Here is a 24,280-nt window from a genome sequence, read left to right on the forward strand (position 1 = left end):
TTTTATGATGACCTAATTTTTATTGTAGACTTATTTATACTTTTTATATACATTAATGCATTTTAAGCTGACTTATTTTTTCTGTATTTTTTGTATGTTGTTAAAATGCTACAGATTTTTTTAGGTGAGGGAAAATTCCAACGAGTGATGTCACTGCCAAAGCCTAGCAGTGACAGGATGGCCAATATTTCCCACGATAAAGTCATATTTTTGTGAATTAAATTATATTGTAAATAAAATTATTCTGATCTACATATTATCGTATAACTGATACTGGTTATTGTTTCCTTGGTAAAAAAAAATTGTTAGGAAAACTATCTACCGTCTTTTTGACGGCTCTTTGAAAGAAACAACTTCTCAAGATCTGTCTCCCTTCAAAGAGCCATAAATCCCATTTCTAGTGGACTGATTCATTTGCCTGTAAATTTCTATATAGACAGTTTTTATTTGTATTATGTTTTGAAACTCCAGGCTATTTTTCTTTAGTAAAAAAGGGGTGCAAAATGCTGATCCCTAAGTTAGAGTATCAAAAATAAGCATTTTATGTGTGGTATTTTGCCATGAATAGCGGGGATGTATTGTACCTTGAATGTGGCTGCAACATTTGTGAAATTGGCAATGCTTCCTCCGATGATCAAGACTTTTCCTACAACACATCAAAAAGTTTAATATCTAGGGAAAAACATGCACAGCTTAACATGACCCCAGAATTTTTAGGTTACCATCGGGATGTTTCTCCCTGGTCATGAGTGAGAGGATGGTCTTGGCGTAGTCGTAGGTCTGCTGTTCGCTAGGCGCCCCCGAATACTCGCCGTAATTGGCCAGCTCGTCGACTCCGCCCAAGTCACAGATGGTGTCGCTGTGGGATTTTGACAAGAGGAGAAAAAGTCAAAAAGTGTTACATTTTAAAATGTAAACAAATCAAGGAATTAATAGTGCACTGTAAAAGAGGTAGAGCAGATAGAGAAGGCGCAGGGGAATTAATTAGTCATGGCTGAGGAGTCTGCGTGAAGCACTTCACACCCTCAAACAGATGGAGGAGGAAGGAAGAGGACTCATTCATGTAAATTAACAAAAAATGGCAGCACTCAAACTATTGCACAACCTACACAACACTAGCCAAAAGTTTAAAAACACTTCTGTATTCAATAGGATGCAAAAGAGTCAAAACTTTTGATTTGTACTGTATATGACGTCATATCAGAAAAGACGCCATTTTTTCAGATATGCTTACCAAAAAGTGATATTCTTTTATTCAGGGGTTTTTAACCTTTTTCAAATCAGGGACCAACTTTTCCACTACACAGTGACCCGGTGCCCACTAAAATATTAACACTGAATTAGTAATCCTACTCTTGATTTAAATCATATTCAATAATTATATCTAACCTACTTGCAGTTTACAACCTTGTCAATTGGTATAAAACCACATGCTCATACATTACATTACATACAATTACAATAGGTTATATCACATAATTAAAGTTTCTCATACATACATATAGCAAGTCCAAAATGATGTAGAAAGAAGCAGAGTTTATCTAATCCTACCACTTTTCGTATCATAGCAATTAACAACCACAATAGTTAATAAATAAATCAGTAAATAGACAAATGAGTAGGTGCAAAATTATTAAATAAATAGAAATAATAAAGTTCTCATTAATAAATAGTAAATGTGATAAATGTGTTAATCACAAAAAATATAATTTCTTGAGTTAGTATTATTTATAATTTACTTACCGGTATATGAGGCTGAATAGAAAAGTAAGTTTGAACCAATTTTTTTTATTTATTCATTTACACAGTTGACAGGGACAGCACAATTAAACATTGCTACCCATCAGTAATCGATGTCAAAGTACATAAAGCTTCCAGCCAAAGTCCATTTTGCAACACTTGTCCCTGGTTAAGCTTTTAAAGAAAAGTGAAGAAAGGTGAAAAACACATACAACAGTATTAAGACAAGCACAAAAAAAAAAAAAAAAGCCACTTTTTCAGTTCTGTGGAGTAATATGCTATGTAAGAAGGATCTCTTAAAAAATAAAAAATATACAACTATGTTAAATAATAAACTAAACAAATAATGAATATATTTAACAAAACTGTTAATACAATTAAAGTGCAAATGAAAATACAGCTTTACCATCTTAATCATAAGTCTTGCCCTTAAAAGACTATAACTTTAGTTTAGACCAGGGGTCACCAACGCGGTGCCCACGGGCATCAGGTAGCCCGTAAGGACCAGATGAGTCGCCCACTGGCCTGTTCTAAAAATAGCTCAAATAGCCGCACTTACCAGTGAGCTGCCTCTATTTTTGAAATTGTATTTATTTACTAGCAAGCTGGTCTCGCTTTGCTCGACATTTTTAATTCTAAGAGAGACAAAACTCAAATAGAATTTGAAAATCCAAGAAAATATTTTAAAGACTTGGTCTTCACTTGTTTCAATAAATTATTATTTTTTTTACTTTGCTTCTTATAACTTTTAGAAAGACAATTTTAGAGAAAAAATACAACCTTAAAAATTATTTTAGGATTTTTAAACACATATACCTTTTTACCTTTTGAATTCCTTCCTCTTCTTTCCTGACAATTTAAATCAATGTTCAAGTAAATTCAGTTTTTTATTGTAAAGATTAATAAATACATTTTAATTCAATTCTTCATTTTAGCTTCTGTTTTTTCGACGAAGAATATTTGTGAAATATTTCTTCAAACTTATTATGAATAAAATCCAAAACAATTATTCTGGCAAATCTAAAAAATCTGTAAAATTAAAATTTAAATCTTATTTCAAAGTCTTTTGGATCTATTTTAAAATTTTTGTTCTGGAAAATCTAGAAGAAATAATGATTTGTCTTTGTTAGAAATATAGCTTGGTCCAATTTGTTTTTTATTCTAACAAATGGCAGATTGGATTTTAACCTATTTAAAACATGTCATCAAAATTCTAAAAATAATCTTAATCAGGAAAAATTACTAATGATGTTCCATAAATTATTTTTTTAATTTTTTCAAAACGATTGGAATTAGCTAGTTTTTCTCTTCATTTTTTTCTGTTGAATTTTGAATTTTAAAGAGTTAAAATTGAAGATAACCTATGTTTCAAAATTAAATTTTAATTTTTTTTCCTCTTTTAAACCATTCAATTAAGTTTTTTTTCATCATTTATTCTCTGCAAAAAACCTTCTGTAGAAAGAAATAAAATGTACGACGGAATGACATTTATCTGTTTCTATGTATATGTATTGTGATAAATCATTAAGATGATCAGTGTTTCCACAAAGATAAATATCATTAATTATTAACAATAACATAGAGTTAAAGGTAAATTGAGCAAATTGGCTATTTCTGGCAATTTATTTAAGTGTGTATCAAACTGGTAGCCCTTCGCATTAATCAGTACCCAAGAAGTAGCTCTTGGTTTCAAAAAGGTTGGTAACCCCTGGTTTAGACTTTTTCCATTTGTGTGATATTGACATTCCTGCCACTAGTGGTTAAAAAGTGAATTACAACTGGTTACCATTGCGGTCCATATGGACCACAGCTGAAAAATGTATATTTTTTGGCGGCCCTATAGTGAAGTGAAGTATATATTTATATAGCGCTTTTTCTCTAGTGACTCAAAGTGCTTTACATAGTGAAACCCAATATCTAAGTTACATTTAAACCAGTATGGGTGGCACTGGGAGCAGGTGGGTAAAGTGTCTTGCCCAAGGACACAACGGCAGTGACTAGGATGGCGGAAGCGAGGATCGAACCTGCAACCCTCAAGTTGCTGGCACGGCCACTCTACCAACCGAGCTATGCCGACCCATATAGGAGCGCTGGCGGCTCAACAGTGGCTCTATGGTTCAGAAACACTGCTCAAGTACCTGTATACCACTGAAGCTCCTCCACCTGCCACCATGGTCCATATCCTGCCTTGGGGGTTGAGCAGGGTCAGTTTGAGGCTGGCGCCACTCTTGGCATCTAGATCTGCGATGTAGGCCTCCTGTAAACGAGGCAGAGAAAGGTCGATTGGTAGGTTGGAGGACGGCAGCGTGAATGAAGGACTCAATCAGGGCCTAGAAGTAGACGTTTAACGAGTCCCAATATGTGAGCACTGCATGTGTAATGACGGGCCACTTCATTAGGTACACCTGAACAATTTCACCAAATCCAGTGCAAGAATAGAATAGAACAGAAAAGAAAGTACTTTATTGATCCCTGGGGGAAATTCAGCACCACAGTTCGCTCACAATAGACCAGGGGTCGGCAACCCGCGGCTCCGGAGCCGCATGTTGCTTTTTGGCAACTCTGATGCGGCTCAGCTGCACAATCGCCGACCCCCCAGATTGTTGCGGGGAGATTCCGGAATTCAATGCCTCTCCTGGACATCACCCGGAGTCAACGTTCTCCGCGAGCACCAAACCCCCAACCCCTGCGTGGTTGAGGTGGGCAGGGTGTATAACATAGTCAGGAATTGTAATGGATGCAAAGGATTCTGGGTATTTGTTGTGTTGTGTTTATGTTGTGCTACTGTGAGGATTTTCTCCCGAAATGTGTTTGTCATTTTTCTTTGTGTGGGTTCACAATGTGGCGCATATTAGTAGGAGTGTTAAAGTTGTTTATATCACAACTGTCAGTGTACTCTGTGTCACCCAGTATGCCTTCCAGTCGTGTGCGTACGTCTGCGGAATCCTCTCACAACATGTTGCTGGACTGGCGAGCAGTTTGTACATGTTGTAGAAGGTGTTTAAGGCTATGGCTTCATAGCATGCCCTTATTCTTGTAATCTGGGTGACCACCAACAGATACTGGCGAGAATAGTTGCGGCTCCCATTGTCTTCTTCATTTAGTGAAACGGGTCGAAATGGCTCTTTGAGGGGTAAAGGTTCCCGACCCCTGCAATAGACAATAAATACTATACAAGAAAGGTCTAAAAAAAACTAAATCTGACTTAAAAGACAATTTTGGAAGGACCTTTTCAATTGGACTGTACAGGTGTGCCCAATGAAGTGGCCAGAGAGTGTATTTTCAGTGATTGCAGCACACAGGCACACACAGCTGGCGTCTGGGAAGAAAATACTTCCAATCAAAGGCGCCCGCTGTTCTCCCCTCCCCGCTTCATCACCAATCGAGTCACTGCGGCCCAATTAGGACGTCCGTCTGGCACACGGGGAGTCTGTCTGAGACGAGTCCGACGTGCACCAGCCGCAGAGTGACTGCTTTTTTGTGTGCTAGATTCTTTGTTGATGCCCTCCATTTTTAAGATAGTTTTTCAACAAAATGATATGATTGATGAATAAATAGGAGTGTTGTTTGACATGTTATTACCTCAGGATAGGCCTCCCTGCCAAAAGGTGGCGGGAACTCCACGTCCCCCCATTTGGCCTTGCAGATGTAGTCTGCCGTGGCGTCGATCTTTGCCGCCATGTCCAGCACGTAGACGCCATCTTTGGTGACCACTGAGGGAGGTGGAAATCAAAGTTGACACGACACGCAGTGTTACGTTCATGTTGGCAGAGGAGACCCCCTAGCTGCCTGCAAATTGGTTCAGTACCACATCAAAACACGCAGAACCGGTCTCGGGCCGCCAGAGGGCATGTTCTATGTAGGCAATTATAAACATCTTCAAACAGTGGAGGTATGAATTATTTACTTCTTTCCTTCCTCTTGTGTTTTAAAAGTAACAAGATCTATTTCTTGCTGTTAAGATCTGATGATGTTTTCTTTCATAATCTGATTACATATTGATGAATGTTTGGCTTATCTGTGGTAACTAAGATGATGACACACATACTAAGAAATGATTCTGTGATTTCGCATTTGCGTCACAGTGTGCAGGTGAACCTAGTGAGGTGTTGAATGAAGTAAGTTAAATAGGAACCTACCCAGTGGGTTAATCTCCAGGTATGTGAAGAACAGGTCTTCGTACAGGTTAAAGAGCCCCACAATGAATTGGGCCAGCACCCTGCCAATATGTAAGAAATATATTGTATGAACAAAAGAGTACAATACATATAGATGTACATATAAAGAAAAAGTTCAGCAAATATGGCTAAAATTTATATCACTATTTAAATGTTTCATATCGGACAATATCTATAATTATTAGAGATGTCCGATAATATCGGCCGATAATTGCTTTAAAATGTAATATCGGAAATTATCAATCTCGGTTTTAATAAGTAAAATGTATGACATTTTAAAAGGCCGCTGTGTACATGGACGTAGGGAGAAGTACAGAGAGCCAATAAACCTTAAAGGCACTGCCTTTGCGTGCCGGCCCAGTCACATAATATCTTCGGCTTTTTGCACCTACAAGTGAATGCAAGGCATACTTGGTCAACAGCCATACAGGTCACACTGAGGTTAGCCGTATAAACAACTTTAAGACTGTTACAAATATACGCCACACTGTGAACCCACACCAAACAAGAATGACAAACACATTTCGGGAAAACATCCGCACCGTAACACAACAGAATACCCAGAATCCCTTGAAGCACTAACTCTTCCTGGATGTTACAATACACACCAAGCTACCCCCTACCCCGCCACTTTAACCCCGCCCACCAAGCCGCTGTTTTGAGGCATGTTAAAAAAAATAATGCACTTGGGTACTTCAATAATAAATATGGCAGTGCCATGCCAGCATCTTTTTCCATAACTTGAGTTGATTTATTTTGGAAAACCTTGTCACATTGTTTAATGCATCCAGCGGGGCATCACAACAAAATTAGGCATAATAATGTGTTAATTCCACGACTGTATATATTGGTATCAGTTGATATCGGAATCGGTAATTAAGAGTTGGACAATATCGGAAATCGGCAAAAAAGCCATTATCGGACATCTCTAATAATTATTCATATTTGACCTAATCGAAAATAAGGGCCGGAGAAAAATGTCATTTGTATTTAAAATGCTCTGACTATAATTCCCTCAGCTATCAAGGCAGAAAAGAAAGGAAACATCAACACAAGCATGGAAAACACTCAAACAATCAACATAAACTAAATTCTAAAATCAAATGAAGGTGCAAAAATAAGGAATATGTAAGAAATGTTTAAGAAAGTGTAACAAAATAGTGCACAGTTTGAAAATTTAAACAGGGAAATCTCAAAAGAACTATTTCAAGGATGAGTGCGGTGAAGGCGGTGTGGTAATACTTATTCAGAGCGCTCTGGTCTCATTACAGTCACTTTAAAAAACATTTTTTTTAAAGATGTCATACTGATGAGGTGATATTTCTTTATTTATTGACAATTTCTTCGCTCTCTGCAGCCCTCTTTTTTTTTTCAGTTTCTCTTCTCACTCCACAGAAAGAATCAACTGTGAGATGGCACAAGCAAACAGCATCTTAGTCCCACTGATCAGTCATCACTTCCTGCAGTGTCTTTGTCAATGCAACTTTGTTTCCTCTGATGAAAAAAAGAATATATCAAACACATTTTTTTATTGATTTTGATTATGTGTTTACGGCCATATATAATTTTATTATGGCGGTGGTTTGGCTACAAGTGGAAATATGTCAAACAGACAACCGTAATTTGTCAAGTGTGGTGCTAAAGCGTTGCTACAAAAAGTAGCATTACTGCTAATACGTAGCATCATTTGAAAAGTCACCTGCTAGAGAATGAAAAGTGCGTACTCAGCATGTCAACATCTTCATTCGGTGCCACACGCCCACAAAATCATGCACAAAAGTGCACTTTATGTGTTTTAAACTATTGTAGTGGCGTTCTGTACAAAAAGTGCACTTTAATGTTGTTTTGAAATGTCATCTTAGTAACATCATGCACAAAGTGCACTAATAGCTTGTTTTAAAATGTCTCTTGACAATCTTGCACTTTCTGTTTTGGAAATTACATGAATGTTTGTGCCACTGCTTAATAACTGTTTAATAAATACAGTTTTGGTCAATTGACTTAGTTGTGATTTTCTTCTCTGCATGAAAGTTTAAAATTAGCATATATTAATGCAGTATGAACCAGAATGTTTTAATTTAGACACATAGGATCATTATACTGCTGTGATTATATGTATTAAGTATTAAGTGTTATTTCAAAGCTAAGGCAAAATATGGAGATGTATATCGTGTATCGCGATATGGCCCAAAAGTATCGAGATATTAGAAAAAGGCCATATCGCCCAGCCCTACGTAGATCCTATTCTCATTTTTACAGTGTACAATATGAAATCATAAGTTGAGCAGAATAAAGTGTTTTCTCGATTTTAAACTAAAATTTGTTTGAATGTATATATTTGTTTTATTATTAACTAATATTTAAGTTTAAAAAATGATCCGATGTATTATTTTCTGTCAAAATGGAAAGAACAAATGCATTTAGTTCTAAAATATTTTATTTACACATATTTCCAGGCTTTTGAGGACCAAATAAAATAATGTGGTGGGCCAGATCAGGCCTTCGGGTCTTAAGTTTGACAACTGTGCTAAACATGTGTGGTTTATCCGATTATTTAATTAATTGAACAAACTAATGGATACATGAGCACTAAAATAATTGATAGCTGCAGCCCTAATGCACATATTTACATAGAAGTGCATGCACAAGAATTATTTTGGTGGGTATCCTAGCTATGTTTTGTAGACCACATCCAGTATTAAAAGAAGGACAAGAATGCACCTGCCAATTAGCTCTCCTGTCTTGCTGCAGGAGGGGAAATCTAATTTAATTGCTTTGTACGTCACAGCAGAGTAGAATGGACAGTGTCATGTGTGCGGATGCATTATCTGATACTGCCGGGAGGAGAGGCCGCTTAGTAACTGTGTCAGCCTGTTGTCAGAACCTCGTCTGACGGGAGCGAGCCAAAGTGACTCAGCTTCCCCAAGTGTGCATGGAATGGAAAAAATGGCGATGTGGGAGAGAAATTGTTAATGGAGCTGCTTCGTCAATGTCAGCCAAGACAGTGAGTCGCAGTCTCAACGAGAGCGCTGCTGGACATACGGACAAGGAGGGAGGGAAAAGGGGGGCTCGGGGTAGGCCACTGTATAACAGCCATCAAAATAAAATGGACGTGCTCTGAATCCACCGCAGCCTTGAAAGGAGGGGGTGGGGAGATTTGGGTGGAGTCAGATGAAAAAAGGCATAGGAGGTTTTTTGTCATTTAGCTAATGGAAAACACTTGCAACCCCACCCACCACCACCACCACCACCTCACCACTTAAATATCAGCGCACTGATCATTCCTTATAAGCCTGCGGTCTTCTTGTCTCAGTTAGACCACTCGTGTTGGGCCATTGGTGTTGGATATTTTCCTCGTATTTTAGTGAAGTCATTTACAAAAGGTAAATATTGGTAGGCAATAGGCTACTTGGACCTAGCAGCTGCACAACAACTAAGCACATAATAGCACACAAGCTAGACCAGGGATCGGCAACAATGTTTAAAGAGCCATATTGGACCAAAAATACAAAAACAAATATGTCTGGAGCCGCAAAAAAATAAAAGCCATATTACATACAGATAGCGTCATGAGATATTCATTGAATTAAGAGGACTTAAAAGAAAACAAATGAGCTCAAATATAGCTACAAATGAGGCATAATGATGCAATATGTATATATAACTAGCCTAAATAGCATGTTAGCATCGATTAGCTTGCAGTCATGCAGTGAACAAATATGCCTGATTAGCACTCCACACAAGTCAATAACATCAACAAAACTCACCTTTGTGCGTTCATGCACAACGTTAAAAGTTTGGTGGACAAAATGACACGGAAAAAGAAGTGGCATAAAACACGTCTTAAAAAGTCTGAGAAATTTTTACAAAAACACGGTGAGTTCAAGGACCGCCAAAATTAGTAGGACAAAACGGCGCTCGCCAAATACTCGAATCAGTGAAGCATGTGTAATAAAAACAGTGTGCTTTATAAAATTTAGGGAGGTTTGTGTCATGTTTGTCCTCCTACAGAAATCATAATAAAACAAAAAATTTGCTTTTTTTCCCCTCATCTTTTTCCATTTTTCATATATTTTTGAAAAAGCTCCAGAGAGCCACTAGGACGGCGCTAAAGAGCCGCATGCAGCTCCAGAGCCACAGGTTGCCGACCCCCGAGCTATACAGACATAATAATTAATTCAACAATATTGCACTTTAAAACAGCACCTTTGCTAATGTTGACAAGTATGAAATAATTATAGTTATTACTTACACATACAAAATCTCCAAGGCAGAACAGTAACAAACGTATCTACAGCATTCATAATTAAAAATCATGAGCTTAACTGAATGAATTATTGTGACCACGAGGTGTCACCAAAAACAATTACCACTCTACTTCAACCTAAAAGCAGTATACAGTAAGTACATTCCAGACTGTTGATAATATTCCTACCATTGTTTCTAACATTCTACAAAACAAACGAGAACGGTTTGCATAATTCCTGCTGGTATATTATTCGATCGATATCGGTATCAGCAAATAGTCAGGGCTCTGTCACGCCAAATTTCTTCCGGGGGGAAGGTTTTAGTAGGGGGGAATGAATTTGGCGTGACAGAGCCCCTCCAATGTCTGAAGGACCCCAATGAGGGCGTGACAATACCAACTTATATGACTCTTAAGGGTTACAGCTGCAAAATTAGCAAAGCAAAAATAGCTGGAAAGGTAAGCATGCTGGAATGCTAATATTTTTTCCTCACCGTTAAGGGTTACAGCTGCATAATTAGCGAAACAAAATTAGCTTGAAAGGTTAGCATGCTGAAATGCTAATATTTTTTCCTCACCGTTATTTTTCACCTATGACAATCAGCCAATTATAATGCTTTTAAAACAGTCAGCTGTGTGGGCTGCTTTAAGGTCCTTCCACCCTCAATGGGGTCCTTCAAGTAGTTTCTTCCGGGGGGAAGGTTTTTGTAGGGGGGGAAGAAATTTGGCGTGACAGAGCCCCTCCAATGCCTGAAGGACCCCAATGAGGGCGTGACAATACCAACTTATATGACTCTTAAGGGTTACAGCTGCAAAATTAGCAAAGCAAAAATAGCTGGAAAGGTTAGCATGCTGGAATGCTAATATTTTTTCCTCACCGTTAAGGGTTACAGCTGCATAATTAGCGAAACAAAATTAGCTTGAAAGGTTAGCATGCTGAAATGCTAATATTTTTTCCTCACCGTTATTTTTCACCTATGACAATCAGCCAATTATAATGCTTTTAAAACAGGCAGCTGTGTGGGCTGCTTTAAGGTCCTTCCACCCTCAATGGGGTCCTTCAAGTAGTTTCTTCCGGGGGGAAGGTTTTTGTAGGGGGGAAGAAATTTGGCGTGACAGAGCCCCTCCAATGCCTGAAGGACCCCAATGAGGGCGTGACAATACCAACTTATATGACTCTTAAGGGTTACAGCTGCAAAATTAGCTAGCAAAAATAGCTGGAAAGGTTAGCATGCTGGAATGCTAATATTTTTTCCTCACCGTTAAGGGTTACAGCTGCATAATTAGCGAAACAAAATTAGCTTGAAAGGTTAGCATGCTGAAATGCTAATATTTTTTCCTCACCGTTATTTTTCACCTATGACAATCAGCCAATTATAATGCTTTTAAAACAGGCAGCTGTGTGGGCTGCTTTAAGGTCCTTCCACCCTCATTGGGGTCCTTCAAGTAGTTTCTTCCGGGGGGAAGGTTTTTGTAGGGGGGAAGAAATTTGGCGTGACAGAGCCCCTCCAATGCCTGAAGGACCCCAATGAGGGCGTGACAATACCAACTTATATGACTCTTAAGGGTTACAGCTGCAAAATTAGCAAAGCAAAAATAGCTGGAAAGGTTAGCATGCTGGAATGCTAATATTTTTTCCTCACCGTTAAGGGTTACAGCTGCATAATTAGCGAAACAAAATTAGCTTGAAAGGTTAGCATGCTGAAATGCTAATATTTTTTCCTCACCGTTATTTTTCACCTATGACAATCAGCCAATTATAATGCTTTTAAAACAGGCAGCTGTGTGGGCTGCTTTAAGGTCCTTCCACCCTCATTGGGGTCCTTCAAGTAGTTTCTTCCGGGGGGACGGTTTTTGTAGGGGGGAAGAAATTTGGCGTGACAGAGCCCCTCCAATGCCTGAAGGACCCCAATGAGGGCCTGACAATACCAAGTCATATGACTCTTAAAGGGTTACAGCTGCAAAATTAGCAAAGCAAAAATAGCTGGAAAGGTTAGCATGCTGGAATGCTAATATTTCTTCCTCACCGTTAAGGGTTACAGCTGCAAAATTTGCGAAACAAAATTAGCTTGAAAGGTTAGCATGCTGAAATGCTAATATTTTTTCCTCACCTTTATTTTTCACCTATGACAATCAGCCAATTATAATGCTTTTAAAACAGGCAGCTGTGTGGGCTGCTTTAAGGTCCTTCCACCCTCATTGGGGTCCTTCAAGTAGTTTCTTCCGGGGGGAAGGTTTTTGTAGGGGGGAAGAAATTTGACGTGACAGAGCCCCTCCAATGCCTGAAGGACCCCAATGAGGGCGTGACAATACCAACTTATATGACTCTTAAGGGTTACAGCTGCAAAATTAGCAAAGCAAAAATAGCTGGAAAGGTTAGCATGCTGAAATGCTAATATTTTTTCCTCACCGTTAAGGGTTACAGCTGCAAAATTAGCGAAACAAAATTAGCTTGAAAGGTTAGCATGCTGAAATGCTAATATTTTTTCCTCACCGTTATTTTTCACCTATGACAATCAGCCAATTATAATGCTTTTAAAACAGGCAGCTGTGTGGGCTGCTTTAAGGTCCTTCCACCCTCAATGGGGTCCTTCAAGTAGTTTCTTCCGGGGGGAAGGTTTTTGTAGGGGGGAAGAAATTTGGCGTGACAGCTCCAATATCGGTATCGTTTTCAGAAGTGAAGGAGTTATATCGGGCGACCCTAGTAAAAACGTGGGTTTTGGCGACTTTTTAAAGGATGAAAAATACGCACTTGTGCACACAAATGTCATCCATTTTGGAAAAGTACCATTAAAATGTTCTTTTAGTTAATTGATGGGTTATGGTTATGATTTTAGTTTATTCCGAACATGCATGCAATACATTTACAATAGGATACATCACATAGTTTCTCATTACATGCCCAAAAAGGAGAAAGAAGATGCAAAGCTTATTTAATCCTACCTCTTTTCATATCACAGCAATTAATAACACATTTCTTACTACTCATGCTGTAACACAACAATGAATAAATAAATGAATGAATCAGGTTAGATTTACGAAGTGCTTTTGTAGACACCCAATGCACTTCTCACTGAGCTTATTAGCTTATGTCATTTCTTGATTGGTACTCACAGTCTCTTGTCGTTAGGGACGTGCGAGAGCAGTTGCTTGGTGACAGACTCCACGCTGATCTTCTCGTCCACGCCAATTAGCAGCTTCTTGGCCTTGGTGTCCACGTCGCCTACATCCACCCCTCCTTCGTGGTGGAATAACACGTGGTCACCTTCCCGGGTGGCGTAGATGCACACGTAGAACTCCTCCTCCTAATTGACGGAGAAAGGATTTCGGCATTACGAATACTAAAAAAGATCATGAAACTGCGTTTCCCCACAACGAAAGAGTTACCTGCTTGTGAGGGACGAACGGCTCGATGAGGAAGTTCTTGAGAATGCCTTTGGCTTTTCCCACCTGAGGACCACCAAGGAAACATTTATTAAAGAACACGCATGACAACAGAGAAAAAGCCACACATTTCTCTGTGCAACCTTGTAGTAGTCATAATTATCACTAAGAAAAAGGAAATAACCTCCACACAAATTACAGTCCCACACATTCATGGACTTATGGCGGGCCGCACATTGACATCGATTTTTGGACGTGGAAATGTGAGGTGCCTGACACCAACTTCATGCACGCACATTTCTGCACGTTGCAGATACTTTGGCGACACACATAGGTGGTCTCTTGCTTTACAACAATGCAAAAAAGAGTTAGGCGAGGACACAAAATGCATTTAAAGGCCTACTGAAACCCACTACTACCGACCACGCAGTCTGATAGTTTATATATCAATGATGAAATATTAACATTGCAACACATGCCAATACGGCCGGTTTAGTTGACTAAATTACAATTTAAAATTTCCCGCGGAGTTTCTTGTTGAAAACTTTGCGGAATGATGACGCGTATGACTACGCGTGCGTGTGACGTCTCGAGTTGGAGGGGACATATTAGCGCATCACCACTAGCGGCTAAAAGTCGTCTCTTTTCATCGCGTAATTAAACAGTATTCTGGACATCTGTGTTGCTGAATCTTTTGCAATTTGTTCAATTAATAATGGAGAAGTCAAAGTAGAAAGATGGAGGTGGGAAGCTTTAGCCTTTAGCCACACAAACACACTGTGTTTCCTTGTTTAAAATTCCCGGAGGTGAAGCTTTACAATGGATCAGAGCGGTCAAGCGAATATGGATCCCGACCACTTGTCAACCTGCAGGTTTTGGTGAAAAAATTGTGGTAAAAGGTCGCCTCTTACCGGAGATCAGCGGAACTTCTGTCGTGCTGCTGCTGCCGTGACTAATTCCGTCAAAGACTGGCGTCAACACACCCGTGGACACACCCCTCCGACTATCAGGTACTATATAATCTCACTAAAACACTAGCAACACAATAGAAAGATAAGGGAGTTCCCCAAATGATCCTAGTAAATGTGTCTAAAAACATCTGAATCGCTCACAATGCAATCGCCTTTCGTTTTTTTTTTAACTATTATTATTTGTTTTTTTCTAGTCCTTCGCTATCAATATCCTCAGCCACAAATCTTTCATCCTCGCTCAAATTAATGGGGAAATTGTCGCTTTCTCGGTCCGAATAGCTCTTTTTGTTGGAGGCTCCCATTATAAACAATGTGAGGATGTGAGGAGGCCTCACACGGGTCACGTCATTGGCTGCAACTTCCGGTAAAGGAAAGGCTTTTCTATTAGCGACCAAAAGTTGCGAACTTTATCGTCGATGTTCTCTACTAAATCCTTTCAGCAAGAATATGGCAATATCGCGAAATGATCAAGTATGACACATAGAATGGACCTGCTATCCCCGTTTAAATAAGAAAATCTCATTTCAGTAGGCCTTTAATGCTTCATATTCATATTAATATTTCTAAAGGTTTTACACCTATTGCTGCAACAATGTGTTCCGGTGGTTGCGGCACATTATGGCACCGGAGACAGTGAAGGAATGGCCCGACCTGCGTTGTAATAATAAATTGAGTAATCAAACAAGAGTCAAAGTCTTTCGTATCCTTCTTGATATGCTGACATATTTGAATATAAAAGATTTCAAACCAAGTATTACATACTTTTCATATGACACTGTAATCAGTCTGTAAGCAAGTCACTGTATAAAAACAGTTTGTTGTAAGTTCCACAAATTATAGTCTTAGTAACTCACATGTGCGCCCACCTCTTCTAAAGTTTTACGCATCATTTCTATCTTTGTAAAGGAGGTGCAGCGCTACTTTATCTCTGGTCCCCTCTCCTGTTTTGGCCACATCCATCTTCTTCTTCACCGCCTTCCTGATGTAGTACAACTTATTACTTATTTGTTCTTGTGTGTGGTCCTCAGACTCCACAGCATTGACAGTTCTCACACTATCCAACTCATCCATCTTTCGTTTGCTGGAAACGCCCAAAAAAAACACCTCCTAAGTCTTGGCGGTGAATTTTGATTGGGCAGAGTGTGGGATCTTAGGGGACATGGCTAATTTCAATATGATTTGCGTATTTATAAAGAGGCATGACCTGGGCATGCACAGCCATCACATTGATTGGGATGTAAAAAAAGAAATGTGCATGGATTAGTGTGTGTGCACTCTTGAATAAATCTGTTTGTTTTTGCTAACAATGTTGTCTGGATTTGTGCGTCCACCAATTTTTAGTGGTCTGCTATAGAATAAAACGAAATAGCACAAGGGATCCGTGTTGCCAACTTAGTGACTTGATTGCTATATTTAGCGAGTATTTAGACCAGGGGTCCCCAAACTTTTTGACACGGGGGATGCATTGGGTTAAAATAATTTGGCCAGGGGCCGGGCTGTTTTTATATATATATATATATATATATATATATATATATATATATATATAAATATTTAGATTTCTATATATCTATCGTTATATAGATATCGTTTTATATACATATATATGTATGTATATATATATATATATATATATATATATATATATATATATATATATACATATATATATATATATATGTATGTATGTATGTATGTATGTATGTATGTATATATGTATATATATATATATATATATATATATATATATATATATATATATATATATATATATATATATATATATATATATATATATATAAAAAGGTCATTGATTGGAAAATGCATTTTTAGACAATGTGATCTGCCTGAGCGGCTAGGAGACTCAGAGTAACAAGCAACAAGCGGTAGAAAATGGATTAGAAAGGACACATTTAAAAAAATAAAATTTAACTTGGGACTTCCTGCGGGCCAGATCTCGAACGCTGGCGGACCGGATCTGGCTCGCGGGCTGTAGTTTGAGAACCCCTGATTTAGACCCTTGTTGATTGTGATCTTCAAGCGACTAGCAACAAATCTAGTGACTTTTCCTGGTTTTATTATTGGACACATTTAGACACTAACAAAGCATGTATGGCTTTAGTCAAAAAACAGCTGGTCTTATTGTGACCCCCCCCCCCCCCCACACACACACAAACACATTTTTTCTTTCTTCTTGTAACATTAAAAACATAAAAAGAAGCAATACAAGAAAGTCCTTTTGCATTGCTGAACATTTATTTTTGCTTTTCATGTTTTTGCCCACTGTTTGTCTGTCCCACAGCATCCATAAAATTGGACGGCCTGTTGTACAAATTAGATTATGACATTACCTAGCCCGCCTGTAACCCACCATCACAGACAGATTGCAGTCCTGGGGGGGACACTGAATTTGCATAGTCCACAATTCTGTAGAATTTCAGACAAACAAAGATAAGATTTTAAGGCGAATGGCGTCATGTTTTGCCCCAGGAGGATTGACGCAGCTCATTTGGCGGAGTGCTGTCACCGTTCTTGAGTTAAAGGCCAGCAGGCACGGGCGCTGTAAGGGACTGTCAGTGATCAGCCAACCGTGGAGAATAGGAGAAAAAAATATAACAAAGAGCGAGAGCCATGGAGTTGACATTTTGAAAGGTGCAATTAAAAAAACAAAAAGGACGTAGGGTCGATGACACATTGGAAAATAGATGTGAGGATTTTGGATGCTTTATTTTATGCCATTGTACACAGACACAAACTACAACCACAATGATACTAAACATATTGTTAAATTAATAACTCTGCGACAAAACTTGTCTGGATACGGGGGGAAATCAGACGAAGGCTTGTTACTACTATAGCTACTGAATGCTATTTTAGTTGGCAATAGCAAATACAAGGGGTAACTAATTAAATATTGGTGCAAATTTGTACAAAACTGTGAATGAATACCTTTGGTCATTACAGTCCACTTCCATCAGGGCCATGTGACGAAATATGGTATTAAAAAAAAAAATAATAATAAAAATGGTTTCCTATGTGTGGGACGGTTAAATGCGTTCGATAAAATATTTGATAATTTTTATTTTTTTTAACATCGAAAGAAACCAATCCATTCATCCATTTTCTACCGCTTATTCCCTTTGGGGTCGCGGGGCGCGCTGGTGTCTATCTCAGCTACAATCGGGCGGAAGTCGGTGTACACCCTGGACAAGTCGCCACCTCATCGCAGGGCGTCGGAAGGAACCAGAAGTTTCAAAACACGGTTGGTTGCATGAACAAAGGCACTCACTCTCTGGTAACCGAGCAGTGCAAAAAGTGATTATTGATCAGTGGGAGTGACACGGTAACAGCCAATCGGGTAACAGTATCAACTGGTATCATGTTTGGTTGCACTTTCTTATTGTCTCGCAGTTGATGCTTTGCATAGAGTGAGAAGTGAAACTAAAAATGAGTGAAATAAAGAAATTGTGGAAAAACAGGAAAAGTCACCTTGATAGTATTTTTTAGATTTTTTTAAAACGGACTGCAGTCAGAACATTGTAGACTGTAAATTATGCAAGGTGCTCGTCCACGCACCACCTTAGCCACGCAGAAAATAGTTTTTCTTAGGTTTCTCTATGTTTACATTTTCACTTTTTTACACATTATTAAATATTTCTTACATATTCCTTATTTTTGCACCTTCATTTTAAGAGAGTATTGTTAAGTGTTCAATGTGATTTTAGAATTGTGTTTACACTGATTGCTTTCCATGGTTGTGTTGACATTTCCTGATAAATGGTAAATGAGTTGTACATGTATAGCGCTTTTCTACCTTCAAGGTATTCAAAGCGCTTTGACACTATTTCGACATACATCCATTCACACACATGTAAGGCCCTAAGCACGACCCATCAGGAGCAAGGGCACGATGGTAGAGGCTGGGGATCGAGCCACAAAATCCCTGTTTCTGCCATCTTTGCTGAAGGAAGATTACATTTTAAATAAAAATGTTTACATTTATTATATTTTTCTCCTTGTCCTTATTCTAGACAGGTCATCAACTCAGTAATTATTGATATCAACAAATATAAAACATTTGAATGGTGATAGTTTTCAGTCATTTCGCCGAGCCCTGGCATGTTCCGTATTTTTTGGACTATAAGTCGCAGTTTTTTTTTCATAGTTTGGGCGGGGGTGCGACTTATACTCGGGAGCGACTTATGTGTGAAATTATTAACACATTACCGTAAAATATCAAATAATATTTTTTAGCTCATTCACGTTAGAGACTAGACGTAAACGATTTCATGGGATTTAGCGATTAGGAGTGACAGATTGTTTGTTAAACGTATAGCATGTTCTATATGTTATAGTTATTTGAATGACTCTTACCATAATATGTTATGTTAACATACCAGGCACCTTGTCAGTAGGTTATTTATGCCTCATATAACGTACACTTATTCAGCCTGTTTTTCACCATTCTTTATTTATTTTAAATTGCCTTTCAAATGTCTCTTCTTGGAGTTGGGTTTTATCAAAAAAAATTCCCCCAAAAATGTGACTTATACTCCAGTGCCACTTATATATGTTTTTTTCCTTCTTTATTATGCATTTTCGGCAGGTGCGACTTATACTCTGGAGCGACTTATACTCCGGAAAAATACAGTGTATATTTTTTCATTTTATATATTTGTACAGGCACAATTGATGATACACACAAGACACCATATTTTTTATAGGTATCTATTGTTGTAGCTATCATATCTTATCATCTGCCATGTTTTGTTCAAATGCCCTAAACCATGGGTGTCAAACTCTGGCCCGCCGTACAATTTCATTTGGCCCTTGAGGCAATATCAAATTAAAATTAGAGCTGGCCCGCCAGTACTATAAAGGCACTGCCTTTAGCGTTGTCTACAATATGTTGTCACGTCCGCTTTTACTCCATACAAACAGCGTGCCAGCCAAGTCACATGACATATGCGACTTGTACACACACGTGAGTGAATGCCATGCATACTTGCTCAACAGCCATACAGGTCAGACTGAGGGTGGTCGTATAAACAACTTTAACACTGTTACAAATATGCGCCACACTGTGAACCCACATCATACAAGAATGACTAACACATTTCGGGAGAATATCCGCACCGTAACACAACATAAACACAACAGAACAAATACCCAGAACCCCTTGCATCACTGACTACCACCAAAACCCGTGCCACACCACCAACCCCACCCATCTTATTATTATTTTATTTTAAGATTTATTAGCCTGTGGAAAAATGTAATGTTGATATTTACCTCAGAAGGCTGCAAATAGAAAAGAGGCATTAAATGTTTTATTGAAATTGTATTTATTTGACCATTTATTTTTTTGGTTTTGTTTTTTGAATGTTGATTTTGCACTATTATGTTATATAATTATTGCTTGTTCCATATTCATTGTTCAAGCAAATTAGTGTAGCAAACTGAGCAATAATTAACAATTTATTCATGCACTTTCTCTTGTTACTTCAAGGCTTGAATGTTTGACTCATTCATTATTGTTATTTTATTTTCAAATTTATTACCAGCCTGTGGACAAAGTTTATTTTGATATTTACCTCAGAATGCTGCAAACAGAAAAGAGGCACTCAATTTTTATTTCAATTTTATATGATATGCCATTGATATTTTTTTAATTACTATTATTATTATTTGAAACTCGATTTTGCATGTCACTATAAAGTTATATAAGCCTTGCTTGTTCAATATTCAATGCAAAACTTGTTTGGGTCCCTATTAAAAGGTTCATTTGTTCAACCCTTGGCCCGCGGCTTTGTTCACTTTAAAATTTTGGCCCACTCTGTATTTGACTTTGACACCCCTGCCCTAAACCGACTGTTTTTAGTTTACATTATACAACTTTACCAATACGGTAGATGGAACATTGCAGCTCTATTTATATGGATTTACCACTGCAAACGGCAGCAGACAATTTCACGTCATGTGTGATGAAATAAATCTACGTTCTTCTTCATGTGAGCTTCTAGAAGTGTCTTCTTGGTTTATGGGGCAAGGCATTCGGAGCGGCGCAGTGATGGATGCTCCTTGTTGTATGTCATGCTGACTGCACTGATGGACTACCAGCAGACCGAAAGGCGGCAGCAGCAGAGTGAGGCTTATTTATACACACGAACGCACGCACACACACACACATGCACTGGTTACAAAATGTACACATGAAAGAAAAAGGATAAAAGGAGAAGAGGGCAATATGATATTATTGACGCAGGAAGTGTTATTGGATACTAGATGACGTACCATGGTCTCCTTCAGGAGGCGAGGCTTCAGCCAATTTTTGACGCCATTCAGGTCCAGGTTGACGCCCACCAGGCCCAGCTTGCCCCGCCTCTTAATCAGCTGGTCTGGCTTCACCACCAGCTTCTAGATAAAGCAAACATTAAGACCTGTTAGAAAGTTCCAAAGTAAAAAGCCCAAAACCAGTGAAGTTGGCACGTTGTGTAATTCATAAATAAAAACAGTGATTTGCAAATTATTTTCAACTTATATTCAATTGAATAGACTGCAAAGACAAGATACTTGACGATCGAACTGAGAAACTTAATTATTTTTGCAAATAATCATTAACTTAGAATTTAATAGCAGTAACACATTGTAAAAATGTTGGCACAGGGGCATTTTTGCCACTGTGTTACATGGCCTTTCCTTTTAACGACACTCAGTAAACGTTTGGGAACTGATGAGACTAATTTTTGAAGCTTCTCAGGTGAAATTCTTTCCCATTCCTGCTTGATGCACAACTTAAGTTGTTCAACAGTCCGGGGTCTCTGTTGTGGCATTTTACGCTTTGTAATGCGCCACACATTTTCAATGGACTTTGGACAGGCCAATCTAGTACCCACACTCTTTTACTTTGAAGCCACGCTGTTGTAACACGTGGCTTGGCATTGTCTTGCTGAAATAAGCAGGGGCCTCCATAATAACGTTACTTGGATGGCAACATATGTTGGTCCAAAACCTGTATGAACCTTTCAGCATTAATGGTGCCTTCACAGATGTGTAAGTTACCCATGCCTTGGGCAATAATACACCCCCATACCATCACAGATGCTGGCTTTTGAACTTTGCGCCTATAACAATCCGGATGGTTCTTTTCCTCTTTGTTCCAAAAGGACACGACATCCACAGTTTCCAAAAACTATTTGAAATGTCGACTCGTCAAACAACAGAACACTTTTCCACTTTGCATCAGTCCATATTAGATGAGTTCGGGCCCAGTGAAGACGGCGCCGTTTCTGGGTGTTGTTGATAAATTGCTTTTGCTTTGCATAGTAGACTTTTAACTTGCACTTACTAATGTAGCGAAGAACTGCAGTTACTGACAGTGGTTTTCTGAAGTGTTCCTCAGCCAATGTGGTGATATCATTTCCACACTTGTGTCGGTTTTTGATGCAAAACCGCCAAGGAGATTGAAGGGCACAGGCATTCGATGTTGGATTTCAGTCTTGCTGCTTCTGTCCATTTTAGATGAGCTCGGGCCCAGCGAAGCCAGCGGTGTTTCTGGGTGTGGATGATAAACTGCATTTGCTTTGCATAGTAGAGTTTTAACTTGCACTTACCGATGTAGCGACGAACTGTAGTTACTGAAAGTGGTTATCTGAAGTTTTCCTCAGCCAATGTGGTGATATCCTTTACACACTGATGTCGGTTTTTGATGCAAAACTGCTTAACGGATCGAAGGTCACGTTTTCAGCCTTGCTGCTAACGTGCAGTTATTTCTCCAGATTATTTTAACCTTTTGATAATATTACGGACCATAGATGGTGAAATTCCTAAAATCCTTGTAATAGCTTGTTTAAAAATGTTGTTCTTAAACAATTTGCTCACATATTTGTTGACAAAGTAGTGACCTTTGCCCCATTCTTGTTTGTGAATCATGGAAGCTGCTTTAATAACCAATAATTAGCCTGTTCACCTGTGGGTTGTTCCAAACAAGTGTTTGATGAGGATTCCTCAACTTTTTCAGTCTTTTTGCCACTTGTGCCAGCCTTTTTGAAACATGTTACAGGCATCAAATTCCAAATGAGGTAATATTTGCAAAAAATTTGGTTTTCCAGTTCGAACGTTAAGTATCTTGTCTTTGCAGTCTATTCAATACAGGGTGAAAAGGATTTGCAAATTAATGTGTTCTGTTTTTATTTACCATTTACATAATGTGCAAACTTCACTGGTTTTGGGTTTTTTATATGATACCTAATCGAACAGCGGCATCAGCTCCAGATAGACCTTCTAGTTTAATAATTATACCCATTTATAAAAAAGTGAGCGTTGCCCTTTATGAGAGCAAGCGCCACATCGGGATGAGTAATGAGACCAGGGCTAGTTTAGAAACAGCTAATGTGCTGACAGCATCAAGTGTGCAAGAAGAAAAAGGGCAACACCCTCCAAAAATCCACATGATCCTAATCACTGCCTGAGCAGAACATGTTGCATCATTTCCTGGATGGCTAACATTTGTAATCACATAAAACAGTAGAAGCAATGAAATTAGAATCAAAAGTCTCGATAACTTTAAAAACAACTTGTATGAATGAAAGGAAGTACTAACTACTAAACAGAGGTGTCCAAACTCTTTCCAATGAGGGCAGCACACTGACAAATCTAAAAATGTGGGGGCCATTTAGATATTTTTCATTATCAAAACCAATACAATACACTACGCGATGCCAGATCATCAATAAAACATCACACACACTTAAGAAAAATATCCATCCAAATTAAAATTGTATGGCTAACAAAGCTGTTTCATACGCAACATAATCACAATTGATTGCAAAGTTAGGGGCTATTCATCCAAGTTCCACAAAACTAATTAATTCATTACACACCAATTGACAAATCATGCCAATCCCTCATCGTGAATCATAATCAGCGTCTGTTTCGTTCCCCGAAGCGTTGCTTGGGCAGGATTTTATCACAACAAGAGAGCAAAGTCAAAGCCATCCCCCGTCTAGAGAGAAAAAGAGCGGCGCTTCCTACCGCCAGTTAGAATGACTTATGACAGCGGAGCCATTACTATCTGGGCCCCTGCCAGTCAGGACGAGAGCAACTGGAGGACGGAGGTGGGCGGTGGGAGAGTGGGGGTAAGAGTTAATGCAATTTCCTAATCAATGCTACCGCCGCACAGCTCTCTCTCTATGTGCCCTCTGCATCACGCTCATACCTGGAAACTAAACACAAAGGACAAGGTTTTTATCTTGCGGGATGAGTCACGGTCCTAATCTAATTGGACCTCTATTACAGCCACATGCAGATATCTACCTTCTACTTGAGCTTGTGCCAGCAAGCGTCTCTCGGCTAAATCTTGGTCTTGTTCAGCAGCATCAAACTGCATGTGAAGCATCTCAGATGATTCTACTCTGCTGAGTCCACAAAACTAGACAAGACATTTTTATCCATTAAACCGCCCCTAGAACTGATGCTAGAAGTGTGTTCCCTATCTGTTCATTGATGAAGCTATAGGTGTATAGTAGAGATGCGCCGATAGGCAATTATATCATCTGCAACCGCATCACTAAAGTCGTCATCCACCCGCAGCAACATTTTATCAAAACCGCAACCGCCCGCCACCCGCCCGTTGTTATATGTCAGGTGTCGGCAACTTTTACCACTTAAAGAGCTATTTCGACCCGTTTCACAGAGTAAAGAAGACAATGGGAGCTGCAACCATTCTTGCGAATATTTGCTGGTGCTCATCCAGATAACGA

The 24,280-nt window shown here is 38.8% G+C and overlaps 1 protein-coding gene across 1 annotated transcript in view; it reads right to left on the minus strand.

The window, feature by feature from the left end:
• LOC133555938 (ATP-citrate synthase) overlaps window positions 1–24,280 on the minus strand; it is a 69,774-nt gene that overhangs the window by 27,266 nt on the left and 18,228 nt on the right. The window contains exons 3-10 of the mRNA XM_061905418.1: window positions 20,814–20,936; window positions 13,552–13,614; window positions 13,279–13,469; window positions 5,880–5,959; window positions 5,323–5,453; window positions 3,879–3,997; window positions 723–859; window positions 585–646 (exon numbers count right to left, since the gene is read on the minus strand). Of these exons, the coding sequence (XP_061761402.1) occupies window positions 585–646; window positions 723–859; window positions 3,879–3,997; window positions 5,323–5,453; window positions 5,880–5,959; window positions 13,279–13,469; window positions 13,552–13,614; window positions 20,814–20,936 (906 nt within the window). The remainder of the gene's footprint in view (window positions 1–584; window positions 647–722; window positions 860–3,878; window positions 3,998–5,322; window positions 5,454–5,879; window positions 5,960–13,278; window positions 13,470–13,551; window positions 13,615–20,813; window positions 20,937–24,280) is intronic.

Source organism: Nerophis ophidion, linkage group LG07 (genome assembly GCF_033978795.1).
Source record: "Nerophis ophidion isolate RoL-2023_Sa linkage group LG07, RoL_Noph_v1.0, whole genome shotgun sequence".
NCBI classification, from domain to species: Eukaryota; Metazoa; Chordata; class Actinopteri; order Syngnathiformes; family Syngnathidae; genus Nerophis; species Nerophis ophidion.